Below are 27,932 nucleotides of genomic sequence, written 5' to 3'. Positions count from 1 at the left end.
CAGGAAAAAAAAAAAAAAAGGAAAAATGTTATACTCATTTATATAGAGAAAAAGTCCATATGATTTTTATGTGGAAGAAGGAGGTGGTTGTTTTTGAAGGCTTTGGCTCTGCCAGAGGGACTATGAATTAAAAAGCAATGGACTATTGGTCTAGTAGCAGTATTTAACCCATATAGAGCTAAAAAAAAATATGCTACAATTAACTTTTTGGAACTTTTCCCCTTTGTTTTATTTTATTTTATTTTTTTTAGAGACATTAGAAGAAATGGACAGTGAATTGCTCAAGTGTGAATTCTGTGGGAAAATGGGATATGCTAATGAATTTTTACGGTCAAAACGATTCTGCACTATGTCATGTGCCAAAAGGTATTTCTGTATTCTTGAATTCCCTAAAGGACAAGACAATAACCGATGCCAAAAAAAAAAAAAAAAAAGCCTCTTGTATAATTTAACAATAGAAAATGTAGATACTGTAATTCAGAGGAATAATTAGGCATTATATGGAGCTACATTGGTATTACGTTACTAGATTACTATGTTACTAGATTATGCACTGTGAAAATTACCTATTCATAACACTTAGAATCAGTTTTACAGTGTAATATAATATTGAAGTATACCGAAATGGTTTTTAATCATCCACTTGTTTTACCAGTACTGAAATATTTAGATTTAATTTATTTTAAAGTGCTTTCATTTGTTTGAATCATATTCTATACATATTTTAGGTTTGTTATCGAATAACAACAGATAAGTTCTCCGCATTGTTAACATCAGACAGAAAAATATCTTTTCTAAATTAATGTTTTCAATGGTAATTATTAGACAAAGAGTATTAATAGCAAAAAAAAAAAAAATGTTTCTTCATTAAGCTTGTAACTCCTAAGTGTAGTATTATCAGTACCCACTCTGATATTTACCACTAAAGTTGATTTTATGCACAGGTTGGTTATTTTGAAATTCTCTGTTCAAAAAAGTAATTCTCTTAAATTCCCTCAAAGAATTTAAGATCTTAATTTATATACACCAGTGAATTTCTTTCTTGAATATTTTATTTTGTATTGGTGCCACCAAAGTATACATAGTAAAACTCTTATTACTTGTTTCCTCCAAAAATGGATTATTTCACTTGTCAGTCTATTATTCAAGTAGTCTTTCATATTGATAGATCTGTAATAAAATTATATTGAACTCATGTTTTAACTTAAATTCTTAATTTGCACATACCACAACATGCAAAGTTTTTCAGAAATTTGTTTCTACGATAATTTTGTTTTATTCTTTCTAGGAGTGAATTGGCAAACTCACCCAGGACAAGTTCTTCCTGCTGCTTATATATTTCATGACATGTGAAAATTACATGAAATTCAAATTTCAGTGTTTAAACTGAAAAGTTTTATTGGAACACAGCCATGCTCATTTAGCAGTTTCTGTGGCTGCTTTCACACTACAGTGACAGGGATGAGTAGCTGTCATAGCCCATAAAACCCATGGCCCTTTATAAGAAAAGTTTATCAGTCTTTGTTCTAGGGCTCTGAGATCTCCTAGATGGTGTAAGACTCTTTAAAACAGCATCATGCCTTATAAAGATCTGTGTTCAAAAATATTAGGCAGTCTGTGGATATAAAAGAAAAATAAACCAATTTTAAAGAATCAAGATGTCCTTCCAAATTTCCTGACTAGTGAGCACAGTGCATTTGTTGTAACTTTGAAATTCCAACTTTATATATTTTTACTTTGATTTTTATAATATTTAAAAAAATTTACTAACTGCTTGAGATCCTCCCTCTACCACATCAATATCTTTTTTATTAATCTCTCTTCAGAAATTATTACTTGGGAAAATACCAGTTTGAATAGATTCTAAATATTTACTACAATTTTTTTTTTTTTCTGGAACTTTGAATGTTTTTGTTGCTATAAAAATTAGTTGTATTTTATGGAAAGGTTCTCACTATCATGCTGTAATCGGTATCTTTTTATAGGTATCCAGTGTTATATTGAGATGTATTATAAATACACAAATCCATTGACTAATTTGGGCTTTATTTTATGAGGTATTACGTTCCTTAGTGAAGAAAAGGCACTTCCTGATTCATAATTGCACTTTAAGTCATAATTAAACACTAAATGGAGTGTCTCATGTCATCATTTAATATTTTTTTCTCATTTGAATTTCCTAGGTACAATGTTAGCTGTTCTAAAAAATTTGCACTTAGTCGTTGGAATCGTAAACCTGATAATCAAAGCCTTGGGCATCGTGGTCGTCGTCCAAGTGGCCCTGATGGGGCAGCAAGAGAACATATCCTTAGGCAGGTCTGTAGAAACCTTGCTTTAATATACTGTACCCTTTTCAGAAATGGCAAAGAAAATGCAAAATACAATGCTGTATTTTACTTGTACTACATTTTCCAGCTTCCAATTACTTATCCATCTGCAGAAGAAGACTTGGCTTCTCATGAAGATTCTGTACCATCTGCTATGACAACTCGTTTGCGCAGGCAGAGTGAGCGGGAGAGAGAACGTGAGCTTCGAGAAGTAAGAATTAGGAAAATGCCCGAGAACAGTGACTTGTTACCAGTTGCACAGACAGAGCCCTCTATATGGACAGTTGATGATGTCTGGGCCTTCATCCATTCTTTACCTGGTATGTAATTCACCATTTTGACTTTAATGTTTTTCTTGTGTATTGACACTCAGGAATGATGTTAGATCCATCCATATTTTTGCACAAAAGGGCTAGAGAAATCTGCGTGTATGTATAAATTAAATGGCATTTGCTATTGAAGTTTGATCTGTTTCCTCTTGCTTATTCCCTCAGCACAACTGGGTATTTTTTCATACCCCAAGTCGATAAAAACTGACTAGTCCTGCTTCTGTGACACCCCAGCTGGTGAAGATATTAAGGTGCTCTCTTCTCTTCAGTATTAAGGTGCTCTCTTCTCTTCAGTCTGATTTCTCTCGAGAGGTCAGTAGAGAGATTGAATCAGACACTTCTTCCCTTCTACTCTATTTTTCTATTCTATTTCTTCTTATTTCCTATTTTAACCTTTACAAAAATGAAATGAGACTAGTATTTTTTAAACATTTTTGAAAGCTAATAAAGACATATAAGATGATAAAATTTTGGTTTCTTTTTAAAAAATCAAGCTGGTTCTTTTAAAGGAAGCAGCATTCTTTAATTCCTTTCAATAAACAAACTTCAACAGTTGAAATTCAGTTATTGATTCTAATATTGAAGGTAATCTTCTTATTTATGTTTTCCTGTTCTCTCAGTTTGATACTCTTTCCATCAACTTAAGTCTCCTTTTTTCTTTAAAGCAACAATAATCTTCATATCCACTCTCTCCAAGGGGTGGGCAACTAGAGACATCAGTTGCTCATGATGAGACCTGTACTGTGTATATATGTTAAGATGATATATTTATTTTAAATCAGCAAATCTTACTCACTTTGACTTTATGAGTATGGTAAATGAGATTTTAAAATGTTTCCTTTTGGTTTTGTGAATCATATTATTTTTCTTGATTCAAGATTTCTAGGATAATATATCTCATCAGAATTATCTACCAGACTCCTATAAACAAATTATTTAGCTATTATTGCTGACTTTCTGTAAAGGTGACCAAAGTCTCAGAAGAACACTTACAGCTAATGTGGTATGCAAGAAAATATATTTAGAAATAATAATTTTAAAAGCTGCTGCCCGTTTTAACTTACATACAGAACTCTGGTGTTTTATTAAATATAGTTTTTATAAAACTTTTATAAAATGTTAAAATATGGCCATTTTAATAGAAAGATGGAATTGTTTAAAGCAGGTATACTTTTTTCATGTGAAAATTTTAAGCATATGCCTAAGAAAACTAAGGTCTGAGTTAATTGCCCACCATGTGGGTTTATAACCTGCTTTAAACTCAATATACTAGAGGATAGTGAATCTTCATTGGTTGTGGTTTTAGTATTTAATAAAACAAATTTTACTCTTGGGACCAGTATAGTTGTCTTAGGAATTACACTGGAATCTGTACTAATCATCTGGGGTTGCACTTTGATTCTATCATCTTCAGTAGTCCTCATCTTCCAGTTGGAGCATGTGATCTATTTGTGAGTCTCCTTTCTCATTTGGGAGAAATACTCCTTTCCTTTTGGAGAGGAGAGTTGGTATACATCCTCAGGAAATTAATTGCCCAAATAATTAATAAATAATAGCTATTAATGATTCTTTTATCACTTAATGTGGTTTTTTGGGCTAATTTTCCCAGGATCCATTTGCTCTATTGCTACTATTGGCTGCTTTATTAGAACATAGGCCAACTTTTTGTGTCCCATTCGTGCTTCATTTGAGGTTAAAAAAAATAAATTCAACTTATTACTGCTAAACTTGGGGTGCTTGTCAATGAGTTAATCTAGGCACTTAATTTTGTTCTGAGTTCTTTAGAGAATATTATCCTTAAAAGGAGACTGCCTTATAATTTATAATTTCTTGGTGCTGTTTTAGAGTCTACTTAGTGTAACTCTTTCCCTTTACTGATAAAATGGGAGTATTTCTTGACTGCTTCGACAGGCCAGATAAGCAGCTTATTTCTGTGATCAATTACCCCACCTTTCTTAAATTTTTTCTCTGAATAATGCCTGTAGCTTAAGGTAAATCTTATACCAGGACATGCCTGTATCCTCTGGGCTTTGTGAATTTCCTTTTGAGTCTCTTTTACTTCATTCAGGACTGTTTATTTTCTTGGAGTAGTGTCTTCCCAAGCTTTTCTCGTGGTATGAACATGCTCATCAATTTTGTAATCTCTTGTATTGTTTCTTTCCAGGGTAGACTTCCTTCCCCTTCTAATCAGGGCACCTCTATTTTACTGCTAAGGTTTTCTGTTCTTTTTGTATATCATCTTGTTAAACATTCTGTTGGGACTGTTTGTGCTTACATGTAGTACACACATCTCTCAGAACTGTCACCACAGTTAAAAACTGTCTTATAACTTCTCATGCATTAAAAAGTTCTCTATAAGAACAATTCTTATTTTCAAAAAATTACGTGGGTTATCTTCTTTAACTCTTCCTTGTGTGGTGAATTACCTTTTGAAAAGATTATTCTGTATTATGTGGATCAACAAGATTTCTCTACAAGCATGTAAAATAGGGAATTATTTCTTCAAAGAACGAATATGTAACTGGTATTTTGTTAAACTAGTTTTGAGAGTTGTTTATTCTGTATGAGTGATAAGTGATCTTTTTACTAATCTTACTAATCAGTTTTTATGTAGGGCATTTTTTAAAATTTTGGGTTTAAATGGGGAAGTGATTCTGTTCATTTGTAGGGATCATTTGAGACCTAGTGCAAACGTCTCTGTCCATACTGAGAACTACACTGTGCTTGGTTCCCCTGAGGTAAAAGCAGAGCCGACTGGTTGCTTCAGTTGGTGTATATTTGTTGCACATTACTGAGTTCCAGCCATTTTACAGAAGTATAAACTAATGTTGGAAGCTCACAGAACTTCAGTTCACTGTATCTTGAGCACTTGGTTTTTTAAATGTTTTTCTACACTGAGTTTTTAGAAGTGTATTCACTTCTGTTCCCCTGTTTTAAAAGGCACTTCATTTTCTCATATTTATACTAATGTAACTATATTTTTTGGAGGTTGGCGTAAGTTAGTTTTGATCCAAGTTTCTCAAAATATACTTTCCTAACGATGCTGTTTTCCAAATCACTTTTTGTTCTTTATTATTTTACCAATACTTTTACTGTCCACCTATGAAAAGACATCTGATCTGCAGAGGAATCTCTCAATGCAGAGGAATAAGAGCGTGCTATATATTTTCCTTATGGAGAACTCATTTCTGTTCCCAAATATAGCTCTTATGGTCCTCATTACTTCTCATTGCTCCTGTTTTCTGAATCTAAGTTCTATCCTATCTTTCTCTTTCCTTTCCTGTGTTCTTGTAAGTAAGACTGAAGAGAGAAGAACACTAGTTCTTTCATAAAAAGAAGGATGAAGTCACAACTAGATGCAAGATTAGTCAGTTTTGTCTGCCCAGTTTTGTTGAGAGCTACCTCTGGGAAAAGAAAAGGGGCTTTTCTATGGTGAGTAATCTTTCATCTCTATAGTTTCTTTTAAATGATACATGGGCAAAACCATAAACATTCTGTAGAGGGTACCAAAATGCTGACTTTAAAAAATCTGAGAAATTATTAAAATAGAGAAATTGAAGGGCTGGATGCCGTATAGGAAATAGTAAAGATAAAAACAGGACACAGGAAAAGAAACAACCAAGAGAAAAGGTGGCCTCACAGCTGAACACAAAAAAAGTGATTTACTCTTACAGATAATTCTTCTGTAGTAGAGTATATTTTTGTTTATATTTTATTCACTTATTCAATTCTTCACTCATTCATAAATATATGTATTTTGCACCTAAAATGCTTTGCGTTTGGTGCTGACGTTATTAAGGTAGGAGACATCTCATACAAACGAGAGGATGATATATTTGCAATAGAAGACAAATATTATTCTAACAAATTGTGATGGCCAAGGTGTAATGTAATCATTTCTATTCTTCATTATCTTTTAGTTTTTTTTTTAATTTTAATTTTTTTTTAGTCATACATGACAGCAGAATGTATTTTGACATATAATACATACATGGAATGTACATACGTCTTTTTGTTTTTGTATTTTCTCTTTGAATGCTAATTGAGTAAAATAAAAACACTTTAAAGTTGTTAAGTTTTTAGTTAATTTTCATTCTTTCTTCTTGGCTTCATCATTCATTTCCTAACCTATTGGTTTCTTTACCTGTAATACGGAAGTTACTGAGTAACTTGGATGTGCAAAAATTTGGCTATATACCAAAAACATTTGAGGCTCAAGTGGACACTAGTATTGTTACCTGCTAAAGCATCTGATTTAAACTGAGTTAAAATATTCGTTATTTGTCAGAAGATTGGCATGGAAGTTCATAATTTCAATGAGAATGTGTTTCTTAAGATTTAAGGTTGAAATTATAATTTTTTTATACCTTTATTTTTTTATGTGGTGGAGGATCAAACCCAGTGCCTTGAATGTGCTAGGCAAGTACTCTTCCCCAGCCCTGAAATTATAATTTAAGTAGCATATTTCAGCAATATTACAATACATTGATAACTATAATCTCAAGGGATTGGGTCTGTCCTGAGTGAACAATATTTCAGAGATACTTGGCAACAAAGATTATAATTTAGAATAAGATACAAATGATAATGAAAATGGTATTCTGATACTTAAGAAAATATTTCCAGATTATCATTTAAATAGCAGAACATTATATTTCTTTTAAATTTTTTTTTTTTTTGGTTGTAGTTGGATATAATATCTTCATTTTATTTATTTTTATGTGGTGAGGATCAAACCCAATGCCCCGCCTATGCCAGGTGAGCGCTCCACCACTGAGCCACAACCCAGCCCCAGAACATTATATTTCATTCCTCTGTACCTATATGTGAAGGATATATTATACAAACCTCATGAGATGTATCTGCTAGTTAATCCAAGCATGTGTGGCATGCTTCAAGGTGATTGAGACCTTTTTATGAAGGAAACGTTATGATTACTCTGTACATTTTTACCTCTATTTTTAGAGCAAGAATTCCAAGGAAGTCTCTTTACACAGATTTTGAATTTTTATTTTCAGAATGCCAACAAATACTCTCTTCTTCAAGGATGAATCCCAGGCTACTGTATATAAATTTCATTTGTTTATCAACTTGTATTTCAGATTCTTAGACCCAGTGAGAGTATAGCTATTGCTGTTAGGAATTATGTCTAGTTGTCAAGTATTTAATTCTAAACTCTGTCCTCTGATTAAATTCCAGGTTGTCAGGATATTGCAGACGAGTTCAGGGCACAAGAGATTGATGGACAGGCCCTTCTCTTGTTAAAAGAAGACCATCTCATGAGTGCAATGAATATCAAGCTAGGCCCAGCCCTGAAGATCTGTGCACGCATCAACTCTCTGAAGGAATCTTAACAAGAACAATAAGGCTTTGATATAACACCAGTTTTACTCTTTTTTAAACAGACTTGTAAGGTAAAGGCCTAAGTTGGCCTAGAATATTACACTTATGATAGATGGCCAAGCACACTGGGAACTCCACATCAAGTGTTGACATTTCTTCTACAATATAATTATTCATCATACATTTTCATGATTAGTCAACATTGGTAAAATTGATTTTACAGGTTACATGCAACATTGAAAAAGCTGCTATAAAGGGCCATGGTATTTTTCAAAGAAACATGTTATGCTAGATAATTTTTAAAAGCGATGTTTATCATTAATATAAAGAATTCTTTTGAAAGTAACTGGATGATTTACACTTCTCTTTTGATTCACTTTTCTCATACATTTTTGTACTCTATTCATTCTCTAAAGGTTGTCATAAAGATATGGAATGATTTAGGAGTCCAATGATGGGATCATATGCATTGAAATATCAGTTTGCGTTCTTAAAAATGTCTTTAACAAGTGCTCTAAGAAAGGATTGTGTTCTAGCATAAATGATACTGATCTGGAGGTCAAAAGAGTTGATTTCTATTTCAGATAATTTGGCTTGCCTGACAAGTTTTCCTCTCAGAGTTTGTACATTTAGAGCTGTGCCTCTTGATAGAGATTGGTTTGCTCTCCAGGGAACATTTGCCAACATCTAAAAACATTTTGATTGTCACAGATCAGAACTGAGTTTGGGTGAGGTTGCTACTGATGTCTAGTAGGAGGCCAGAGATGTTACAAAATGTCTTACAATGTGTAAGCCTACCACAACAAAGAATTATCTAGTAAAAAATGCCACCAGTGCCAAGGTTGAGCAGCGCTGATGAGGAAGGAATAAAAAATGTTAATTCTTTCACTCAAAGGAACATTTTAAAGAGATGGCTCATAATGAGGAAACATGTGTAATGGAAGTATTATTCAGATAGCATTAATGTTCTGAAGTATTTTTCCAGTTTATTAAGCATAATAGAAAAAGATAAATCCATAAAATTGGTCTGTCAAATAAAGACTAGCTTACAATTTGACACTCAGTACTGATTCATATTAGTTATCTTTCTTATCTCTGTGCTGCGCACTGATGAAGGCATGATATAATTACACTTAAGAACCAGGGCACCATTTTCTGGCAAGGAAGCTTTGGGTGGATATGTGATTGCACTTTGGATTTCTTCTAGTATTGAACATGCACATTCCTTTTTCCTTTACTAAATCTTCGCATGCTTCCTGCAGAATACTTAACAAGTGATTTCTTTTGGATGATCAGATCTAACTTAAAAAAACTATGAAGCAAAACTTTTTCACTAACTTTTCAGTTAGTTTTCTATAGAACTAGGACACTAAAAAAATTGTGGAGTCCTGACAGCTTTATAGTCTTGGGTGTCAAATGTTTTATTTGAGAAGACTGTGAAAGTTTCCGTCATTTCCCATATCTTATCTTTTACATGTGATTGAAGGAAAATACACTGATATTTGGCCACGAAGTTCATTAAGTGAAAACAGAGAGTCCGTGAGTTTCAGTCATTTCACTGCTCTTTTCAAAAAGATTGCGTTGAGCTAGTAAAAAACTAAAGATGTCACAAGACATCACAGATATTTATCTTTTGGCTTTGTGTACATTAGAAAATGTTGATTATTTTTATACAAAAATATAGCGGGTAATTTTTTTAATCTTTAGATGCCTCTTGTTTGAATGTATGCTTTGTGGGATTCTTTGTGTAGTTGTTTTTAAAAAAGATGTTTACTGATAGTCATGTGTAGGGTTAGAATGTGTAATATAATGGAAGGCTCATGTTCCAGACCCACAATAGCTTATAGTCTATGTTACATATTTCTTTGTATCACAGTTTTAATTATTGGATTAAAGTTCAAGGAAAGGTAGGTACTCTACAGTTTTCGTTTATTAGTAGTTAATCATCAGGACATAATTGTGATGTGCTTTTCCCCTCATCTTGCAATTTCAGAACATAAACATATGCTAAGCAGTATTAAGAGATTGTCCATGTATGGAGGGAGGGAGGCACAAGGGAAAATCTCCCCTGGAATTAAAACTTTATTGTAGTTAATCCACAGTTAATATAAAATTGATTTTTCAGGGATAGCTCCTCTAGCAATAATTATTTATCTCCCATAACTATTTTGTTTATAACCTTTAAGGTATTAACTTTGAACTATGTTGAAAGTTCCTTTTATTTTCTTCTTCTACTAATGTAAGTTGTTCTATACTGGAAAACCCCTGTGCCCAGAGGAGTTTCTGTTGGAGAACACCTACTTATGGTCCTTGTAATTCTGTTGTAACCCACTCAAAACATACCTAGAAGATAAACTTGCTTTTTTCAAGTGAGTTGATTTAGAAATGGCTCATCTGTTTATCAACTGGTAATTCTCCCATTGATGCAGCAATTTCTTTCTAGATGATTTAGTCTTCTTAATTTCAAACCTTCTTATAGATAATGGATATATATGATACTGATCGTCCACCTCTCCTGAAGTTTAGGCAGCTTCACTATGATATATGTGGGGAGAGTGCTATTGTTTTCATTTCCTTTCATATTACTGAGTGTTTTAGGGTTTTGACTAGGGAGAAGGAATAATAAGCAAAAGGGAACATGGGGGATTCTTCCTATTTTTGCTATCTAAATTTGCATTTTTTAACTTCTTTAAACTGTTGCACTCTTTTCCCATTGGGGGGTGGGGGGAAGACCATAATTTTGAAATGTTAGTTGCTTTAAGCTTTGTGTTCCTAGTCAAAAACCTTGAAAGAGCTGGTTTGTAAAAAAGTTATTTTTATATGACATTAATATGCATCAAGCTTTGTGTAGACATGTGTAAAACACAGCTCTGCAGCTTTGATATAATCAGTACAGTAAAAGAGTTGTTGTCATTCTTTGGTGGCATATCACTTTTTAAAATTTGCTATGGAGTCCTTTAAACAGAACTTTAAGTCTAAGTTTAAAGGCCACCTAGGGATAGAGAAGGCAGAATGGAATTAAAGAAATGTTAATCAACAAGCTTGAGAATGGGAAAGCCACAGACCAGGACATTGGCCTTTTTGTTATTGTTGTTGTTAGTTTAGCCCATTTCAACACCGAACAGATTGTTTTACTTTTGATGTTAATGTTCACATTTTACCTAATTTAAGAAGGAAATGATATTTTAAAAGGTATTCCACTGTTTAGTTTTGCTTTCTGGTATGCAGAAACACCCAGAATAATACCTAAAACAGGTATTATTGTGACCATGCCTTTGAATAATTTTTTGACATACCTAATCATATATTGTGTGAAACTATACCAGACATTTATTCACAAAGATAAGTCTTGGATTGATCTCTGTCTTATAGTGCTCCAGCTCTCTCTGACATGTTCAGGTAAATTTCTTAAAGCCTAGTATATTTTCAAGGTTTGGGTACCACCAAGGCACAAATATAGTAGGGAAACAATGGAGTTGTATAGTCTTAGCCTATGCTTTTATGTGTATTAATTTTGGAAATTATTATAGATGTAAGTGAATGAAGCTGACATTACTACTGCGTCCAGTGGGTAAAATCCCTGACTGGAAACCCTTAAAATATTTTAAAGTTAAGTTTTCAACCAGAAGATGCTGGTTATAATTTGTGGTTCAAAGACTCTCATCCTTGGTGAGTGGCAGAAAATACATGTTGCCTACTGGTACTGAGCATTAGCTGAGGGCCTGAAAGGGCTTCACCTCACTTCCTCCCCTAAAGCCTCCAGCCCCCACCAAAAACTGCACAAAAACTTTTTTCTTAGACCTCTGCTTGAATACCCGGAGAGGATTTTGTGATGGGGCTGATTATAGAGGTAGCTTGGGAGGCCTAATGTCTAACAGTTATGTTTCAGTAAAAACTTTGGGGCAATGGAGACTGGCCCTTCTATGCAAATTGTTTGCTCAGTCTGTTTCTCATGCACAAAATGTGAAACTAGTTGTGTCCTAAAGGTTTTGAAGGGGCAGGGGAGGGGTTGGAGGAAGAAGTGGAGGAAGAGACCAAATAGGAAGAGAAGCATTCCAGAACCAAAAGGATCTAGAAGAATTTACATTACATGAAATCATCTAATGTAAAGGTGGCCTTCATCAATAGTTCAAGATAATAAATTATAATTATTTGATTCCAATTTTAGCAGGTTTGTTTTAGCCTTTCATCTCCATGAACAAAACACCCGACATTAACAACTTAGGAAAAGTTTGTTTTGCAGAGGTTCTGTCCATGGTTGGCCAGCTCCATAGCTCTGGGCTCAAGGTGAATTAGATCATCATGGCAAAAGGTGTGTGGTGGAGAATAGCAGCTCAGACAAGGCAACCAGGAAGCAGAGAGAGCTCTATGTTCACCAGGGACAAAATATGAACTCTGAAGGCACAACCCCAGTGACCTACTTCATCCAGCCCACTCTGCCTGCCTATAGTTACCACCACCCAGTTCATGCATATCAGTGGATTAGTCCACTGACTAGGTTACTCCTCTCATAATCTAACCATTCTTGCATTGTCTCATGCATGAGGTTTTGGGACCTCGTATCTAAACCATAATAGGGTTCTGGTTTCTTTATTTTTTCCCCTTCTCCTCCTTTCTTTCTTTGTTTTTTTTTTTTTTTTTTTTTTTTTGGTAGTGGTGGTAATGGAGGTCCTGAACCCAGGACCTGAAACTATCCCTGAACTACATCCTCCAGCCTACTATCATTTTTACTGGGTTAAAATTTGCCAATAATCAAACTCACTGTTTATAGCACCAATGATACGTACACTAGTAATTTTTGATTTCTGAAGATGAAAGCTATTATAGTTGAATATGTCAGAGATTCAAAGGTTCATTGTTATAACTGAGTGGCCAGAATTATGGAGTTTTCGTTTTCAGATACTACAGTTGAATCACCTTTGTAGACTTGTTATAAAGAAAGGTATTTTAAGATAGCATTTTGTGGTTGTGTCTCAGTCTAAGAATTGGGTGACTAAAAGCTATAGTTTTCTCTTTACTAGTCTGAATTTCATTAAACACAAGCCTACCTCTATTTCTTTGGTGCAAAGCAGAATGGATTGTGACATGCACTATTTAGCCCACATTCATTGATACATTTTATAAATTTATTTAGAACATCTGATGAAATCAAATCAGATTGTGGTTAAATTTAGATAAGCACAGATATACTATTAGGAAAAATTAAATATGCAATCTTATTAAGATTTAATTTCAACCCATTAAGCTGTACATCTTAAAAAACATTCTTTGGTAACATATCCCTCTTTTCTTTTGTTAGAAGATTATAAAACATGCCCTATAGTTTTCTTCATAGCAGCAGTACAAGCCATTTCTTTGATACAAAATGTTTAAAATTATACTACCTTCTTTGGAAAAAGTGTTTCCTAAAATTTTTTTATAATTTCCAAAGTTTTACATGTTATTTTTAGAGCTTATTTAATCTCTTTTAAATTATACTATGAAAAGTTCTTTCTGAAAGTTGTAGGGCACTAATACAAATATAATCATTACCATCATATTCCAGAGAAGAATGGGGAGTCCCTTGCAATCATTTTTAAAATCTTAAATGTAGCATCTTAATGCAAGCTCTTCATTTTACTCAGACACATGCACATAACCCTTGCAAATGTCATGTTCATGGAACTTTTAGAGAACTATCTACCACAAATGCTATTTTTTCCCCTTTTTGTAGCTTGTGAACAATTTTATTTTCAGATGACAATTTTAATCAAATGTTAGATAAAAGATACAGAATTAGTTTGGTTAAAGCTTTATACTTTAGAATTTTTTTTTTCTACTGCCTTTTGAAAAATATAATTCTCAGTGATACTAGTGATGTTTAGTGAGAATCCATAGAAGAATGTGTTGTTTAAAAGAAGTATAGTAGTGAGTGAATTTTAATTTGGAAAAAATGAACTAATTTTAAAAGGTTCTTATGCTTGCATGGCATAGTTTTAATTAAATGTAAAAGTAATGCAGTAGAATTCTTTTTAAACTGCTAAATTAACTCCACTAATCACCTTAAGGATTGATAGCTGCCATCATTTATTGGTTGAAAAGTTAAACTTCATAGCATGTTGTTGAGTGTTAAATCTATGTTTTGTGGAGCTTTAACTGAGGGCAGTGAAAAAGCTCATGCTTATATGAGAGGTGGGTGCTCTTGAAGTAAATATCAACCTATTTTAGAAAGGATTTTTTTGTGCTTCAAGTAAACTAGAGGTGTCCAATGTTTAATTTTTTTCATAATACTTAAAAGTATTCTTTTTCTTTGGATAGTATTAAAAATGAGTAGAAATGAATCATATACTTACTAAATTAACATGACAAGCGAACCTAAAACACACTGGCTTGGAGACTGAGTTTTGACTTAGTTGCTTAATTAGCTGTGTGTGCACTTTGAGGTAACTGTTTTTAACCTCTTTGAATGTGCAATGTGGTGCCTACACCCTTCAAAATGTTGATTTGGATTTAAATCATCATTTGTATACCTCTCAGCTCTAAAGTTACTATGGTAGGCCACAAAATGAGATATTTTTAAAGTTGCTCCTACTCAGTTCTTTTTTGCTTTTTAATGGTTCATTTGATACTTAATTAGTAAACATCCATTTTCTGTGTCACTTACTTGCTCTAAGGATTGAGGTAGAAAATTCATACAGACAAGGAAATGAGGACCTTTTTCTAAATGCTACCTATTAACTACTGAACATAAAAACACATATGCATATTGACATTCATGCACTTTCATCCATTTAGCAAACCATCTGAACACTTATATTGTTTATGGAATACACGATGAAGAAACTAGTAAGTAAAATCTTCCTGACCAAAGTTCATTGTGGCTTAAATGAACAAGGTCATAGTTAGTACTAATTAATGTACTGAATGTAAACTTGGAACTGAGGGGGAATTTTTTATGCTTTGGGTAAAAGACTAGATTGCATAAGGGGTTTGAATCAATCACAGTTCTTGTAACATTTCACATACTGCACATCAACTGACCATGCACCTGATAGGCTATAAAATTAAGGATCCTTTAAGAGCTTATATTTTGAGATTGTTGTGATATCTTTATTTGGTGCTTGAGTGTTTCAGAATTGTGGCTGTACATGGTGAGTGGTAGAACAATGATTTACCGCACATTTTTAACTACAAAGGCTTTCTATACAGTATTGACACTGTAGCAGTTTTTCAAAATTGAAACGTCTCAAAGGAAATCACCAGAATAGTTTTTTTTTAAGCTAGAAAGATTACAAACAATAAATCTTGTTGTATTTTAAGGGTATTACAGATAGCTACCTTTTAAAAATATATGAAAATTGGTAATAAAAAAGCCTATGTATTGCATAATAAAAGGGTGCCCTTTAAAATGCAGAACTGCTGAAGAAAAAACAGTTCCCTGCTTGAACTGGCAAGAATCCAGGAAGTAAACATGGAATGGGAAAATCAATTAATTGGGTAAAATTCCCTTGTCACTCTGGGATTCTGTGAATCACATTGTAATTCTAGCTTTAAACATTAACATCAATTGACAGTAATATTCTCTATAAAGATATAAAACGAAAAACTATTTTAAACTTTTATGCATCAGAGTTGCAGCTTTTTAAAGCAGGAAAATGTCCAACAAAGTGCTCATTTAGAATCTACATTAGACTCTTTCAAACTGTTCAAAAACACTTAACTTCTGAAGTAGCCAGATAGCCTGGGTTTTGTAAATTGTTCCATGAAACTAGTTAAAAATTACTTTTAAATTTTTAATTTTTAAAGTGTTCCTAATTTTTCAGATATTTTATGCTATTGAAATGCCTACTATGTATGTACTTTAATATATGTATATATGTTCTTAAATTTTAAAAAGTCAACTGAGTGCAAAAGATGGTGCAATTTTGGATATATAATTCCCACATTGTTTGATTAGATTCCCAGTCACCTCATTTAAAAAAAAAAACAAAAAACAAAAAACATTTTGTTTTTCCCATAAAGGGGGAAAAAGTCAAAGTTACAAAAAGTATCTTCACAGTAAGGATTACACTTGCAGTGAAGGCTGGATGTTACAGACGCCAGTGCCCACGGATAGGTGCTGCTGGGGTGGAAAGGCTTTTCAAGGCTCTTGATTAAATCAGTACCTTTTGACTTGTTGCTCATTAAATTTTTGTTAATTTAACAAAGGCAAATTGTTGTGATAACTTGTTTCAAAAATGTTGATGCTTCAAGTACATTAACTAGTTTAATTATTTCTTTTGGTTCCTCCAGTTGTTCTAAAATAGGACTTTCATATTATCAAAACCTCAAAAGATGACCTACCTGGGATGAACTGAACAAATATCACCAAGGGAGAAGGAAAGCATTTTTTATCTTTACTGAAAAAAATTGAGATTATATATAGATGTATTCTTACATTGGACATTGTAATAGAGTCCTCCTTATGGGAAATGGAATAGTTTTAGCACTCTTAGCATTAGAATTCCTAGACTGGTGTCTATAGCTACAGTTTTAAAATGTATAACCTGAAAATGAAGTTAATTTTGCATTATAAGAGCACACCATGATCTATGTAAAAAGTGTTCATTTGGTGTATTTTTTTAAAAAAAAGAGAAAGCACTTTCATATTAACAAGTAGCATGTGTATGAATTTTAGATTTTCCTGTTGTGTCTATTCAGTGAAGTAAGATTGAGCATTCAAATGTTTGTTGATGGCAACATTAACTATTAAATGAAAGCACCTTATACTCTGCTGCTTAAATTTGCTTGTAATTGCACCTTTGTTAAACCTGCACATTTTCACATAGAATGTTGTTGTAACATTGCTTCATGTGGGTCTGGATAGAAGATAGTGGGCCTGCAGGATCATTTATTTATATTGTTTATATTACAATAATATATTGTAGACCATTGTAAGTTCATTTCTTTACAAATAAAAGCCTCTTCCATTTGGCTGGTCTATTGAATTCTTTTTTCTTTAAGCTTATGCGATATGGGGAGAGATTGTAAATAGTTTAAATTCTGATTTGAAATCTGCAAAGAGTATAGTTGTTACTAGTTAAGCTCAATATGTTTAAAAGTATTTCATTTCTACATTATGGCCAATTGGAAGACAATATATATATATTCAGAGGAAAAAGTAACAATGAAATAAGAAGATCCAGGTTTAGACCTTTCCAAACCGTTTAAATATATACCCTATTCACTTGAAAAAAGGATTACTTCAACTGAACTTTGGATACAGTTGGCTATTTGCATTGTTTTTTTAATAGAACATGTGATTTTTATTCCTGAATTCTATTTTTAAAAAATATTTTTAGTTATAGATGGACACAATAACTTATTTTTTTGTTTGTTTGTTTTTTAATGTGGAGCTGAAGATCGAACCCAGTGCCTGACACATGCTAGGCAAGTGCTCTACCCCTGAATTACATCCCCAGCCCTGTATTCTCTTTTTTTAAATTGTACCATGCAGTATAGTGGTTCTCTTCTGTTCAGTGTCTGCTGTTATCAGACCGTGATCACAGCAGTGTGTATATGATTCAAGTCAAGCCAAATAGTCATTTCCTGAGAGTTTACAACTGAAACTAGGAGGTGCTTTAAACTGGAATAAAAGTCCTTGGCTGTTGGCAGCCAGAATGCCCACCGACAAAACTGGAGAAATTCCTAGTATTTTACATCATCATCTTGCCAATAAAGAGCTTTTTCTTAGAATAGCTCAGATTGGGTTTTGTATTACAGGTGGAGTATTCCTTATCTGAAATGCTTGGGACCATAAAGCTTTTCAGGTTTTGGTATATTTGTATATACTTTACTGGCTGAGCATCTCTAATTCAAAACTCAAAAATACTCCAAAATTCAAAACTTTTTTCAGTGTTAATGCTTAAGTTTCAGAATTCAGAGCATCCTGGAGTAGGGGTGTTCAACCTGTACTCAGAATTCAGTTCCTAAATTCCCAGCAGCATTTTCCATCTTGTCCTCCTAGGTGGCTAGTGGTAACTAAATAAATGTGTGCTCAAGGAAATGATTTTCTTTACTATGGCACCTCAAATCTGTAAGACACTGCAATTTCAACTGAAAAATAATTAGGAAATCACATTCTTTACATTTGACTCTAACCATTCTTTTGAAAAACAATGAGTGGGAGCATGAACTCTGGAGCTAGACCTCTAGGTTTGACTCTCAGCTCCCCTAATCATTAGCTGTGTGATCTTAAATGGGTTTCTTAATTCTGATGTCTTAATTTCCTTATCTGTAAAAACGGATAACAATAATACCAATCAGAGAGTTGTTTTAAGAATTAAATCAGTTGCTGCATTTAAAATACTTAAAACAGTTCTTGGCACACAATGCTTCCTAAATCTTTGCTGTTATTAGTGCTCCATAGCACTTGTTTTAGGACATTTTCAAAAAATGGAAAGTAATCCATTTGTAGATCATGAACTCAATGGGTTACAATTAGCATTTGTAAAAAATGACACTAATTATGTATAATGTAGGGATAAATATTTTTATGACACATAAACTTCAGTATGTATATAAATGAATATCACTCCTGATGTAAAAAAATATATATCTTACTATAAATGTGAAAAAAACCCCAATTTTAAAAAATGGTTTAGATTCATGCAACATATATTAGTATATGTAAATGGTGATTAAAGTAGCTACATAGCTTAATTCATAAAGTGAACTGAGATTATTCTGCTACTCACATTGCTTTACTCCAATGGTTCTTAACTGGGAGCTGTTGAGCCCACCCACCAAGGGAGGTTTAGCCTTGTGTAGACATTTTTCATGGTCATTACTGTGGAAGAAGAGCTACTGGCATCTGGTGGGCAGAGGACAGGGATACAGCTAAACATCCTACAATGCACAGGGCAGTTCCCCACAATAGTTATCAAGCCCTAAACCTCAATATTACCAAGAATGAGAAACCCTACTTTACAGTGTGATATGTTGCTAATATGATTATGATTTGATATGCAATTACGTGACATAAATGAAAATGAATCTAGTATTTCATGAAAGAGACCTAGTCACTACTCCCAATTCCCAGGGTAAACAGCTGAAATTCTTTTCCAATTCTTCCAATAATATCTGCATTAAGAACCAATATATTTTTTAAATTAACTAAATTAAAATGAGCCAATCTCCTTCATTAAATTTTATACCAAATCATTTAAATAAAATAGTCTTGACTTTTTTCTCTAAATTTGATAAAATGTTTATTAAAGTTGGTAATGAAATCTCAGATTTACATAACATTTGCATCCACTTTTGGGGGGCAATACAAACATCAATGTGGCCAAACGTTATTATTTAACTTTTGTATTAATAAGCAAATTAATATTTATAGTGTTCCTGAACAGACTTTAAAAACTTCTTGGCTATTTTGTTTTTAAAAGAAAATACTACTTAATAAATATAGCCCTAAAAGATATGCCAAAAAACCTATAAAAAGTTAAGGGGAAAAGAGCTTCTGTTCTTTTTTTTTTTTTTTTTTTTTTTCTGGTATGTCCTCAGTTGCCATTCTTACTAGTACAATTCTGATTCTTGTTGTAGCTGTTTTAATTAGTTTTAACATGAAATGTTAACAAATTATTATTGATATAGGCTTTTCAATTTGCTCAAGATTATTAATTGTAAGTGGAATAAAGCAGCATTTCCAGTTGACGAACGGATCCTTAAGTAGTGTGATCTCTCTTAAGTAAAGCTTGTGACAATTAAACCAATAAATTGCAGCAATGAGAAAACTGTTGACAAAGTACAACCAGGGAATGTTCATCTCAATATATGCTGGAATTTGTACTTTAAATAAAATGATGACAACCTGAAGTAGTACAAATGGCAACCAGGTACCAAGAAAACAGACAATAAGCTTGGACAAGAGTATTTTTTTAGAGTTCACAGTATAACCAGAGTGGGATGAAAAGGGAAAATATAGTATAGTTTCATTCTTATAGGATGTTATCCTAATAGCCTGGATCAAGGTAATAACTTCTGACCAAGAAGTTATAAAAGCCACAAGTAAAATCAGCATCATGGAAAATGATAGCCAGTAACTCTGAATGCTGACATAAAAAGGACACTGGTAAGAATAAACATTCTGTGCCTTCAGGCTTTGGTAAATAGCTGGATCTCCCAAAACATAAACAAGGACTGAAATCCAAATTAAAATAACGATGAAGAAATAAAATAACTTTTGACACTTAGAAGAAAGCTTGTTGATTTTAAAGAAATTCAAGCAATAATCTATACAAGCTATCAGGAAAACTGGGTAATGCAAAAAGCCATAAGTAAAGGAAATAATTTGAGTAAATAGGCAGATGTGATATTTAGTAAACCTAATGCCTAAAAGAATAAAATCTGTGAAATAGGATATAATGGAAATGTTCACCAAAAGTAAAAGATCGACGAATGCTAGTGAAATGCAAAAATATTCCATAAAATTTTGATAGGTGTTTTTTCTTCTCATTCCTAGTGTGAGGATATTCAACAATATTTTCCCAAGTATGATCAAATACAACAGACTATTAACATCTAGAGGATGGTCTGGTTGGTGTAACTGGTACTGAAAAGAACAGTTCTCTGGAGAAAGAGCTGTCATAGTTTTAGTTTTATTTCAAGAAGACCTGCTGAAATGCATGATAAAGCACTGCTGCACTTTCCATCCCTGAAAAAAAAAAAAAGCGAAAAGAACACTTTGATGTTATCTTAATGCTGTATCTGTTTTAAAACCTTACAAAGCAAGCACCTCTTTCCTTGAGGGGAAAAAAAAAACTAAATCATTTTCCAAAATAAGTAAATATATAAATAGGAATTCTATTTCTCATATTATTTACAGGATATAGAACGTGATCAAGAAAAGTTAACGTGAATACACTGGTCATTTTTTGAGAGCCATACATTCCAGAACTCTGATATGTAAACTAAAATTTGTATATAAATGACTAACTTCTATATTAAGTTTTAAAAACTTGTGAAGGAGATAGAGAAATACTTTTACTTACTGAAGCCAAAACACATGCTTAAAATAGTAGCCTGGTGGTAATACTCAGAACAATCAATGATAGTTCTCATACAGTCCCACTGACTCTGAACAACATTACCACCACCCCTTTTTATCTTCCTGGCAGTGAAAGTAAGAGTCTATGCATATGCATCCTTAAGCATAGCAGTTTTCACCTATTTTTAGCTGCAGGATCATCATCTAGATGAATTTTTTCTTTGAAGCTCAAACATTTAAAAACAGATGGTTCAACTGAAAATAATGAGAACATATGAAAAGGAAACAAGGATATTTTCTGGAAATGATCTTTCAGGTATGGCCCCTGAAGAAAATAAAGGGAAAAGAATAAGATTCAACACAAATAGATAACTGAGGACCTTAAGAAGTGGTAGGAAATGCAAAGAAGTAGGAGTTGAGGGTTGGGTCATTCTGCATTTGAAAGCAAGAAAGAAAAGTGATGAAGTCAGAAAGGAAGAAATTAGGAAAGAATGGAAGAAAGGAGATTAAAAAAAAAAAAGGTTGACTCAAAGGTATTTCTGCAATACTGTTTAATCACTGTGTAAAGAGCAAATTCCCACCCCAAGAAACCAAACCAAACCCAAACAATAAGAACAACAAATATCAACAACTGGAGACTGGTTAAAAGTAATATGATATACTATTATGTACCTAATAAGAACATTTCTCGGACTGGGGTAGAGCACTTGCCTAGCACATTCGAGGTCCTGGGTTCGATCCGCAGCACCACATAAAATAAACAACAACAACAAAAAGTATTGTGTACAACTATTTTTTAAAAAATTAAAAAAAAAAAAACATTTCTCTGCTCCTTGCGTGGCTGAGGTAGGAGAATGGCAAGTTCAAGGCCAGCCCAGGCAATTTAGCAAGACCCTATCTCAAAAAAAAAAAAAAGGCTGGGGATGTAGCTCACTGGTGGAGCATACCTGGGTTCAATTCCTAGTACTGCAAAGAATAAAACAACAAACTCCCACAAAAATTTTTTTTCTCAATATAGGAGGAAGATTTAGTTTTCTACTGAAAACTATCCTTTCTATACTTGTTCAATCTTAAGCCTTGTGAATTTTTTAATTGTTAAAAACATGTCTTCATAAAATTTTATAATGTTAAGTGCAGGTTATACAATTATGCAGCAATACATAATCTAATTCTTATAATAAATATACATGCATAAAAATGATTAAAACAGTACACATCAAGTTATTAATATGGTAGAACTGTACTTGTACATTTTCTGTATTTCCTAAATTTTACACGATAAAATAAGGGAATAGTGTGTTTGAAAAGCAAAAGAACTGAATTTGACTAAAAGCAAACCACTGATGATTAAATAAATCCAAAGGAGTAGTGAAAAGCTTGAGGGTAAAGAAATCAGAGCGAAAGAAGGCTGTCAGGTTTGTGGACAGATTGAATTCTTACAGGGCCATAAATCTATTGTCATAAACTTACCGTTTATTATACACAAATGATCCATCTTCTCTCTCTCTCTCACACACACACACACACATATATATGTAAAGATAGTTATAAAAATGCAAAAGAACCAGTCAAGCTAGTACTTTCCTATACTCATTTTTTCCCCTATAGTCACACATACTACAGTGTTTAACTTGACTTAGTCTAAAGAAGTTCCATGCCAGATTTGGAGGTAAAAGGACACAAACAGCTACCCACTTGACAACTTGGCAAATGCCATTGGCCTCATAAGTGGTGTTCCCTGAATAAGAAGCCTAGGTGGAATGATCAACCAGGTGAAGTCTGGGGACCAAAGGAAAAAACAAGCTTCATTTTAAACCAGCTAATGTTGGTTTAAAATGGACTGAGGAAGGGAAATACTATAGGTTCATATTTATAAAGACCATTATTTAAGAGAAGTAAAAAGAATGATCTGCATTATGTGATTTTTATAGCCTCTATTCCAAAATAAAACAAGTAAAGCTAAATAGGCACCATCCAAGGGCTGGTTCCCAAGTTTTCATTTCATCATTGAGTCAGATGGAGTCCACTCGAAGTCCACAAAAGCTGGCTAATACCTACAAAAACCCAATGTGTCTTAGGGGCTCAGAAAGGTCTGCAGAGGAGGAGGATCAACAATGCTCACCAAGAGCCTCTGCGGAAAAGGACCAGATGAAAGAAAAGCCTAAAATAGAGTTTGTAAGGGAATCATAAAATTAGAAGAAAATAAGGTTCAGAGAAGATTTACAACTGGAAGCAATGAAAGTAATCAGAAGGAAGTACACTGGAAAATGAAATTTGGGTCATTTTACAATGGTTCCTGAGTATCAGGATCACAGAAACCAATCAAAATGTTCTTGAATGAGACCAGTTTTATATCTGTACTCCAGTTCTCTAATAACCACCAAAAGTATTCAAAGTTACAATATTTTGTTCTATAAACTGGCTCCCAGAAAAAAAGACAAATCCTTTAATAAGCTACCCATCCTTAATTTTCCCATGAAAAGTATTCATAGTAACTACAGTGATACAGAAATCTATAAAATATGGCTCTTTTCCAACATGGTTTTTAAGTATATTTGAATCAACTCATATGACACCTAAAAAGTTACTGTGGAAATCCTTTACAAGGCATCTTATCTCTTCTACAGGCTTGCTGAGTGCTCTGGCTCCCTTTGGAAGGATTAGACTCTGGGAAACAAACCATTCACTGACCCAATTCATTTTTAACACACCATACTTACTCTCCAAGGGGTCCTCTTGACTAATGGTCCTCCTATTTTATGTTACTGCTGGTCCCTTGAATTCATTGTGCTATACCAAAAGGTTATGTGAGTTAGCCCTGTGTGAAGACAGAAAACAAAACAACCATTAACAGCCATTTCGCAGGGGGATGGGGAAGGGCAGGTACTGGGGACTGAACCCAGGGGTACTTCACCACTGAGCTTCATTCCCAGCCCTATTCTTTATTTTTTGAGACAAGGTCTCAGTAAATTGATTAGGACCTTGGTAAACTGCTGAGGCTGGCCTCAAACTCACAATCCTTCTGCTTTAGTCTCCCAAATTTCTGGGTTTAGACAACAGCCATCTTAATGAATGGAGTCCATCTAGTGTGACTGGCTCCAGAACCCTGCTGAGAAAAACTTTCACCTTCTGAGGGATTATGGTCCATAACTGCTTATGTTCTTAGTTTCTTTCCAGCAAAAAGGAGGGAAGAGAACATTTAATTGAAAGTTCACAAAACACAATGGGAAACGGACACACATAACATGGCATCCGTATAAAGAAATCTTGCTTTACATGTCAGATCTCACCCCCAGGCTCCAGTTAAACCATCAGTTCTGTTTCACTTCAAAATCCTTTGACACTTGCTGCATGCTAACATAAAAAAGTTTTTTAAATGAAAATTTACTATATTTTCCCAAACAAGAAAAATATAGTGAGCAAAGTGGCAAAATTTTACACTTCACATATTGCTTTAGTATCTGGCTTACTGGCAGACAGTGGGATTCTCATTTACACTTCATCAATTAAGATCACATATATTGGGTAGCTTCTGGAAAGTTCTGTGTACATTCATGAGGGCTGCAGAGTAGAAAAAGGTCAATGACTTCAAGTATTAGTGTAATCAAAAAACTGCTACATAACCTCATTTTTATCTAAGAAAAGTTTAACAAAGCCATGTGCATTAAACAGGACTGGACTGCTACTGTGTAGAAAATGGAGCTAGCACTGTCACTGTATTCGTGAGCCTGATAAGTAGAAAGAGCCTGTGGGAGAAATAATATAGTGAGCCTTTTAGTCCTTAGAACTTCTATGTATCTTTTAGTTAGTCCTTAGAACAATCATGAAAAGTCTGTTTCCCCCACCAAGAAGAAACAGACTGGGGTTAAGTATACACATTTTCCCCAAGTGGTAAGTATTGGAGCTGAAGTTCACCCTCAGTTCTGATTTAAAAGCTTGTGTTCTCCAGTAAGACAATCAGGGACCAACTCATAACTGGAAATGTAAAAAAATCCCAATTTACATATGTGAATGAACTTTCTAAAAAAGTACCATCCAAGTTAAGATAATTATGTTAATTACTGATACCCACAGGAGACCATGACTATCAATTTGGATAATAATTTTATTCCTCTAAATATAAACTCTTCAAAATGTGGTTCTTGCTTGATGTTATGTATTCAAATTCAATGGAAAAAAATAACTCTGATAACTCAAGAAACAGATGTTTTGTATTTATCTGATTACATGGTAAACACCCAGTATAGAAAAATTAAGAAAATATAGGAAACAACCTTTAATAAAACGTCATATAATTTACCTGGTACAAAACTGAAATTACACACACAAAAACGTATACAGTGAAATTACCTACCCTACTCAATACTTCAACTTCTCCATCCTTCCTGTTGGCTATCTAACCCAGGTTCCTTTCATAGATAAAACCATTATAACTTGTACATCTTTCCAGAGATATTCTATAAGGACATTTTAAGAAGAAATTTGAAATTTCCATGTTGTTAAGGCAATTATCAAGGGATTCTTGATTTGCCCTTTCCCGAGTCTTATTTACATAATGAAAATCTGATAAAAGAGCCACAGAGTTAGAACACAACCAAGCATTAGTTAATGATCTGCAGACTACAGGAGTCATTTCCACCAAACCAATCATACTACGACTGTCCACAAGGAAGGTCAGTGATGCCAGACAACAAGAAGGGGTCACCTCAGTGTATGGGATAGGTGATTTTCATTTTTCTCCTTTGATGTGGATTATAGTGCTGATCCCACAATGAGGTGACTCATGTGATCAAAGCATCTAACTACAGAAGAGATGCCCTTCAGTGTCCTCTCTTCCTACCATATGGAGTAGACAGACCATACATTCTACAAGGTACAGCTCAGATGGGTCTTTGAGTTACTGTGTGTGGAGCAAAACTCACACGAGCAAGAAAAATATCTCTGTTGATTAAATCACAAGATTTTGTGATGATCTGTTATGGCCTATCCTAATACAATTCCTTACCATTCTCTTTGTCCTTTAAAATGTTTTTTTCTTCTTCTTTTTTTTAATTTTTGTTCTAGGGCCATATCACCCTGAACATACCCAATCTTGTCTGAAATGTCTGTCTTTTAACCTATGTATTATTTACAGAATCAGAATTTAAAATTTATAAAATAACTTTGAAAAACAGTAATATAAATATAAGAAAGTTGATAAAAATATTCAATTTTAATAACTGCTTTCACATTTCCTTCAGATTTTCATGTTTGTCTATGAATACAATGACCTAAGTTTAAATCATAGGAAAGAGTGAATTAAATCTAAAGTAGACTGAAGGAAGGACACAAGAGCGAGCAGAATTCAATAAAATTAAAAAGCAACAATGGAGCCAGGTACGGTGGCTCGTGCCTATAATCCCAGCAGCTCAGGAGGCTGAGGCAGGAGGTTAGTGAGTTCAGAGACAGCCTCAGGAAAAGTGAGGCGCTAAGCACCTCAGTAAGACCCTGCCTCTAAATAAAATACAAAATAGGGCTGAGGATGTGGCTCAGTGGTTAAGCACCCCTGGGTTCAATCCCCCGTACCCCCCCCCCAAAAAAAAAAAACAACCAATGGAAAAACAGAAAAAGAAAAAAGCAATGAGACAAAACTGGTTTCTTAAGGGAAAAAAAATAAAAGTGTTAAATTCCTAGCCAAACTACAAAAAGACATCACAAAGTAAATTAGTAAAGAGATTACCTCATCATGCACACATGCACATCCTCATGTGGATAAATTTCACTCCATAAAAAACACTTCTCTTTGAAGCACAGCAAAGAAAATAAAATGACAAGCTACACACTAAGAAAAATATTCACAATAAATATCTGATAATGACTTGGAGCCAGAATACAAAAGGGCTCTTATAACTCAATAATAAGACATATAGAACTTTACAAAAATAGGAAAAGATGTGAACGGACACACTGGAAAATGCAAATGAAAATAATAATGAGATCTGTGCATATCCATTAGAATAAAATAAAAAGACTGGCAATACAGGTGTTGACAAGGAAGAGGAATGACTACACCTGGACCCTCAGCTAGGAGTGGGGAGATGGAGATATATATATATATTATATATATATATATATATATATATACACACACACACACACACACACACATATGGGGATGGTACTGGGATGGAACTCAGGGACTCTTTACTATTGAGCAACATCCCAGTTCTTTTTATTTTTTGAGACAGATCTCGCTAAGTTTCCCAGGCTGGCCTTTAATTTTCGATCATACTACCTCAGTCTTCCAAGCTGCTGGATTATAAGAATGCACCCAGCACCCAGTGAAAACAGAAGATAATCTTTACAATCCTGATTAGGTTTATTAACTTCCTAGGGTTGCCATAACTGATTACAACTGGGAGTATAAACTAGATGGCTTGAAACAACATAAATCTGTTCCCTCAGTTTTGGCAGCCAGAAGTCTAAAATCAAGATGTCAGCAGAGCCATCCTTCCTTTGAAGTCTCTAGAGGAGAATTTTTCCTTTCCTCTTCCAGATTCTGGTGGCTCCTGGCGTTCCTTGGCTTATGGCAAGGTAAAGCCAGTCTCTACCTCCATCTTTACGTGGCCTTCTGCCTGTGACATGTCTTCCTACTGTGGTTTGGGTAGGTTTCCCAAAGATTCATGTGCTGCGGGCTTGGTCTCCAGTTTGTTGGTACTGAGGTGGCAGGACCTTTAATTAGACAGTAATTAGGCTGCTGGGGACACTGCCCTCAGAAGGGATTGCTAAAGTTCTCAAGGGAACTTGGTGAGGTCTCCTGCCAGAGGGTAGTTATAAAAAGTGAAAGCCTAGCTCCTCAATTTCTCATTTCCTTCCTGTCTTACCATGTGATCTCTTCTGTACATATTTTCACCATTGGGATGCCATCCATCATAAGCCCTCACC

At 33.9% G+C, this 27,932-nt stretch overlaps 2 protein-coding genes across 10 annotated transcripts in view; one reads left to right on the top strand and one right to left on the bottom strand.

Annotated features, from left to right (window-relative positions):
• Phc3 (polyhomeotic homolog 3) overlaps positions 1–16,951 on the top strand; it is an 82,245-nt gene extending 65,294 nt beyond the window's left edge. For 4 of the 6 annotated variants that reach the window (XM_046422933.2, XM_046422934.2, XM_046422932.2 and 1 more), the window contains 4 exons: positions 252–366; positions 2,184–2,316; positions 2,416–2,647; positions 7,856–16,951. In XM_046422933.2, the coding sequence (XP_046278889.1) occupies positions 252–366; positions 2,184–2,316; positions 2,416–2,647; positions 7,856–8,010 (635 nt within the window). In that variant the 3' untranslated portion in view covers positions 8,011–16,951. Of the gene's footprint in view, positions 1–251; positions 367–2,183; positions 2,317–2,415; positions 2,648–5,955; positions 6,089–7,855 lie in introns of those variants that run through there. The other 2 variants (XR_009224746.1, XM_046422935.2) reach the window with 2 other exon arrangements.
• Gpr160 (G protein-coupled receptor 160) overlaps positions 16,952–27,932 on the bottom strand; it is a 63,154-nt gene continuing 52,173 nt past the window's right edge. For all 4 annotated transcript variants that reach the window (XM_046422975.2, XM_046422976.2, XM_046422977.2 and 1 more), the window contains 2 exons: positions 23,729–23,826; positions 16,952–20,675 (listed from right to left, as the gene is read on the bottom strand). In XM_046422975.2, the coding sequence (XP_046278931.1) occupies positions 19,593–20,609 (1,017 nt within the window). In that variant the 5' untranslated portion in view covers positions 20,610–20,675; positions 23,729–23,826 and the 3' untranslated portion in view covers positions 16,952–19,592. The remainder of the gene's footprint in view (positions 20,676–23,728; positions 23,827–27,932) is intronic.

Source organism: Marmota monax, unplaced genomic scaffold (assembly GCF_021218885.2).
Source record: "Marmota monax isolate L192 unplaced genomic scaffold, Marmota_monax_Labrador192_F-V1.1 WCK01_AAM20220418_F8-fsc00110, whole genome shotgun sequence".
NCBI classification, from domain to species: Eukaryota; Metazoa; Chordata; class Mammalia; order Rodentia; family Sciuridae; genus Marmota; species Marmota monax.
This window is presented reverse-complemented; position numbering and strand designations above follow the sequence as displayed.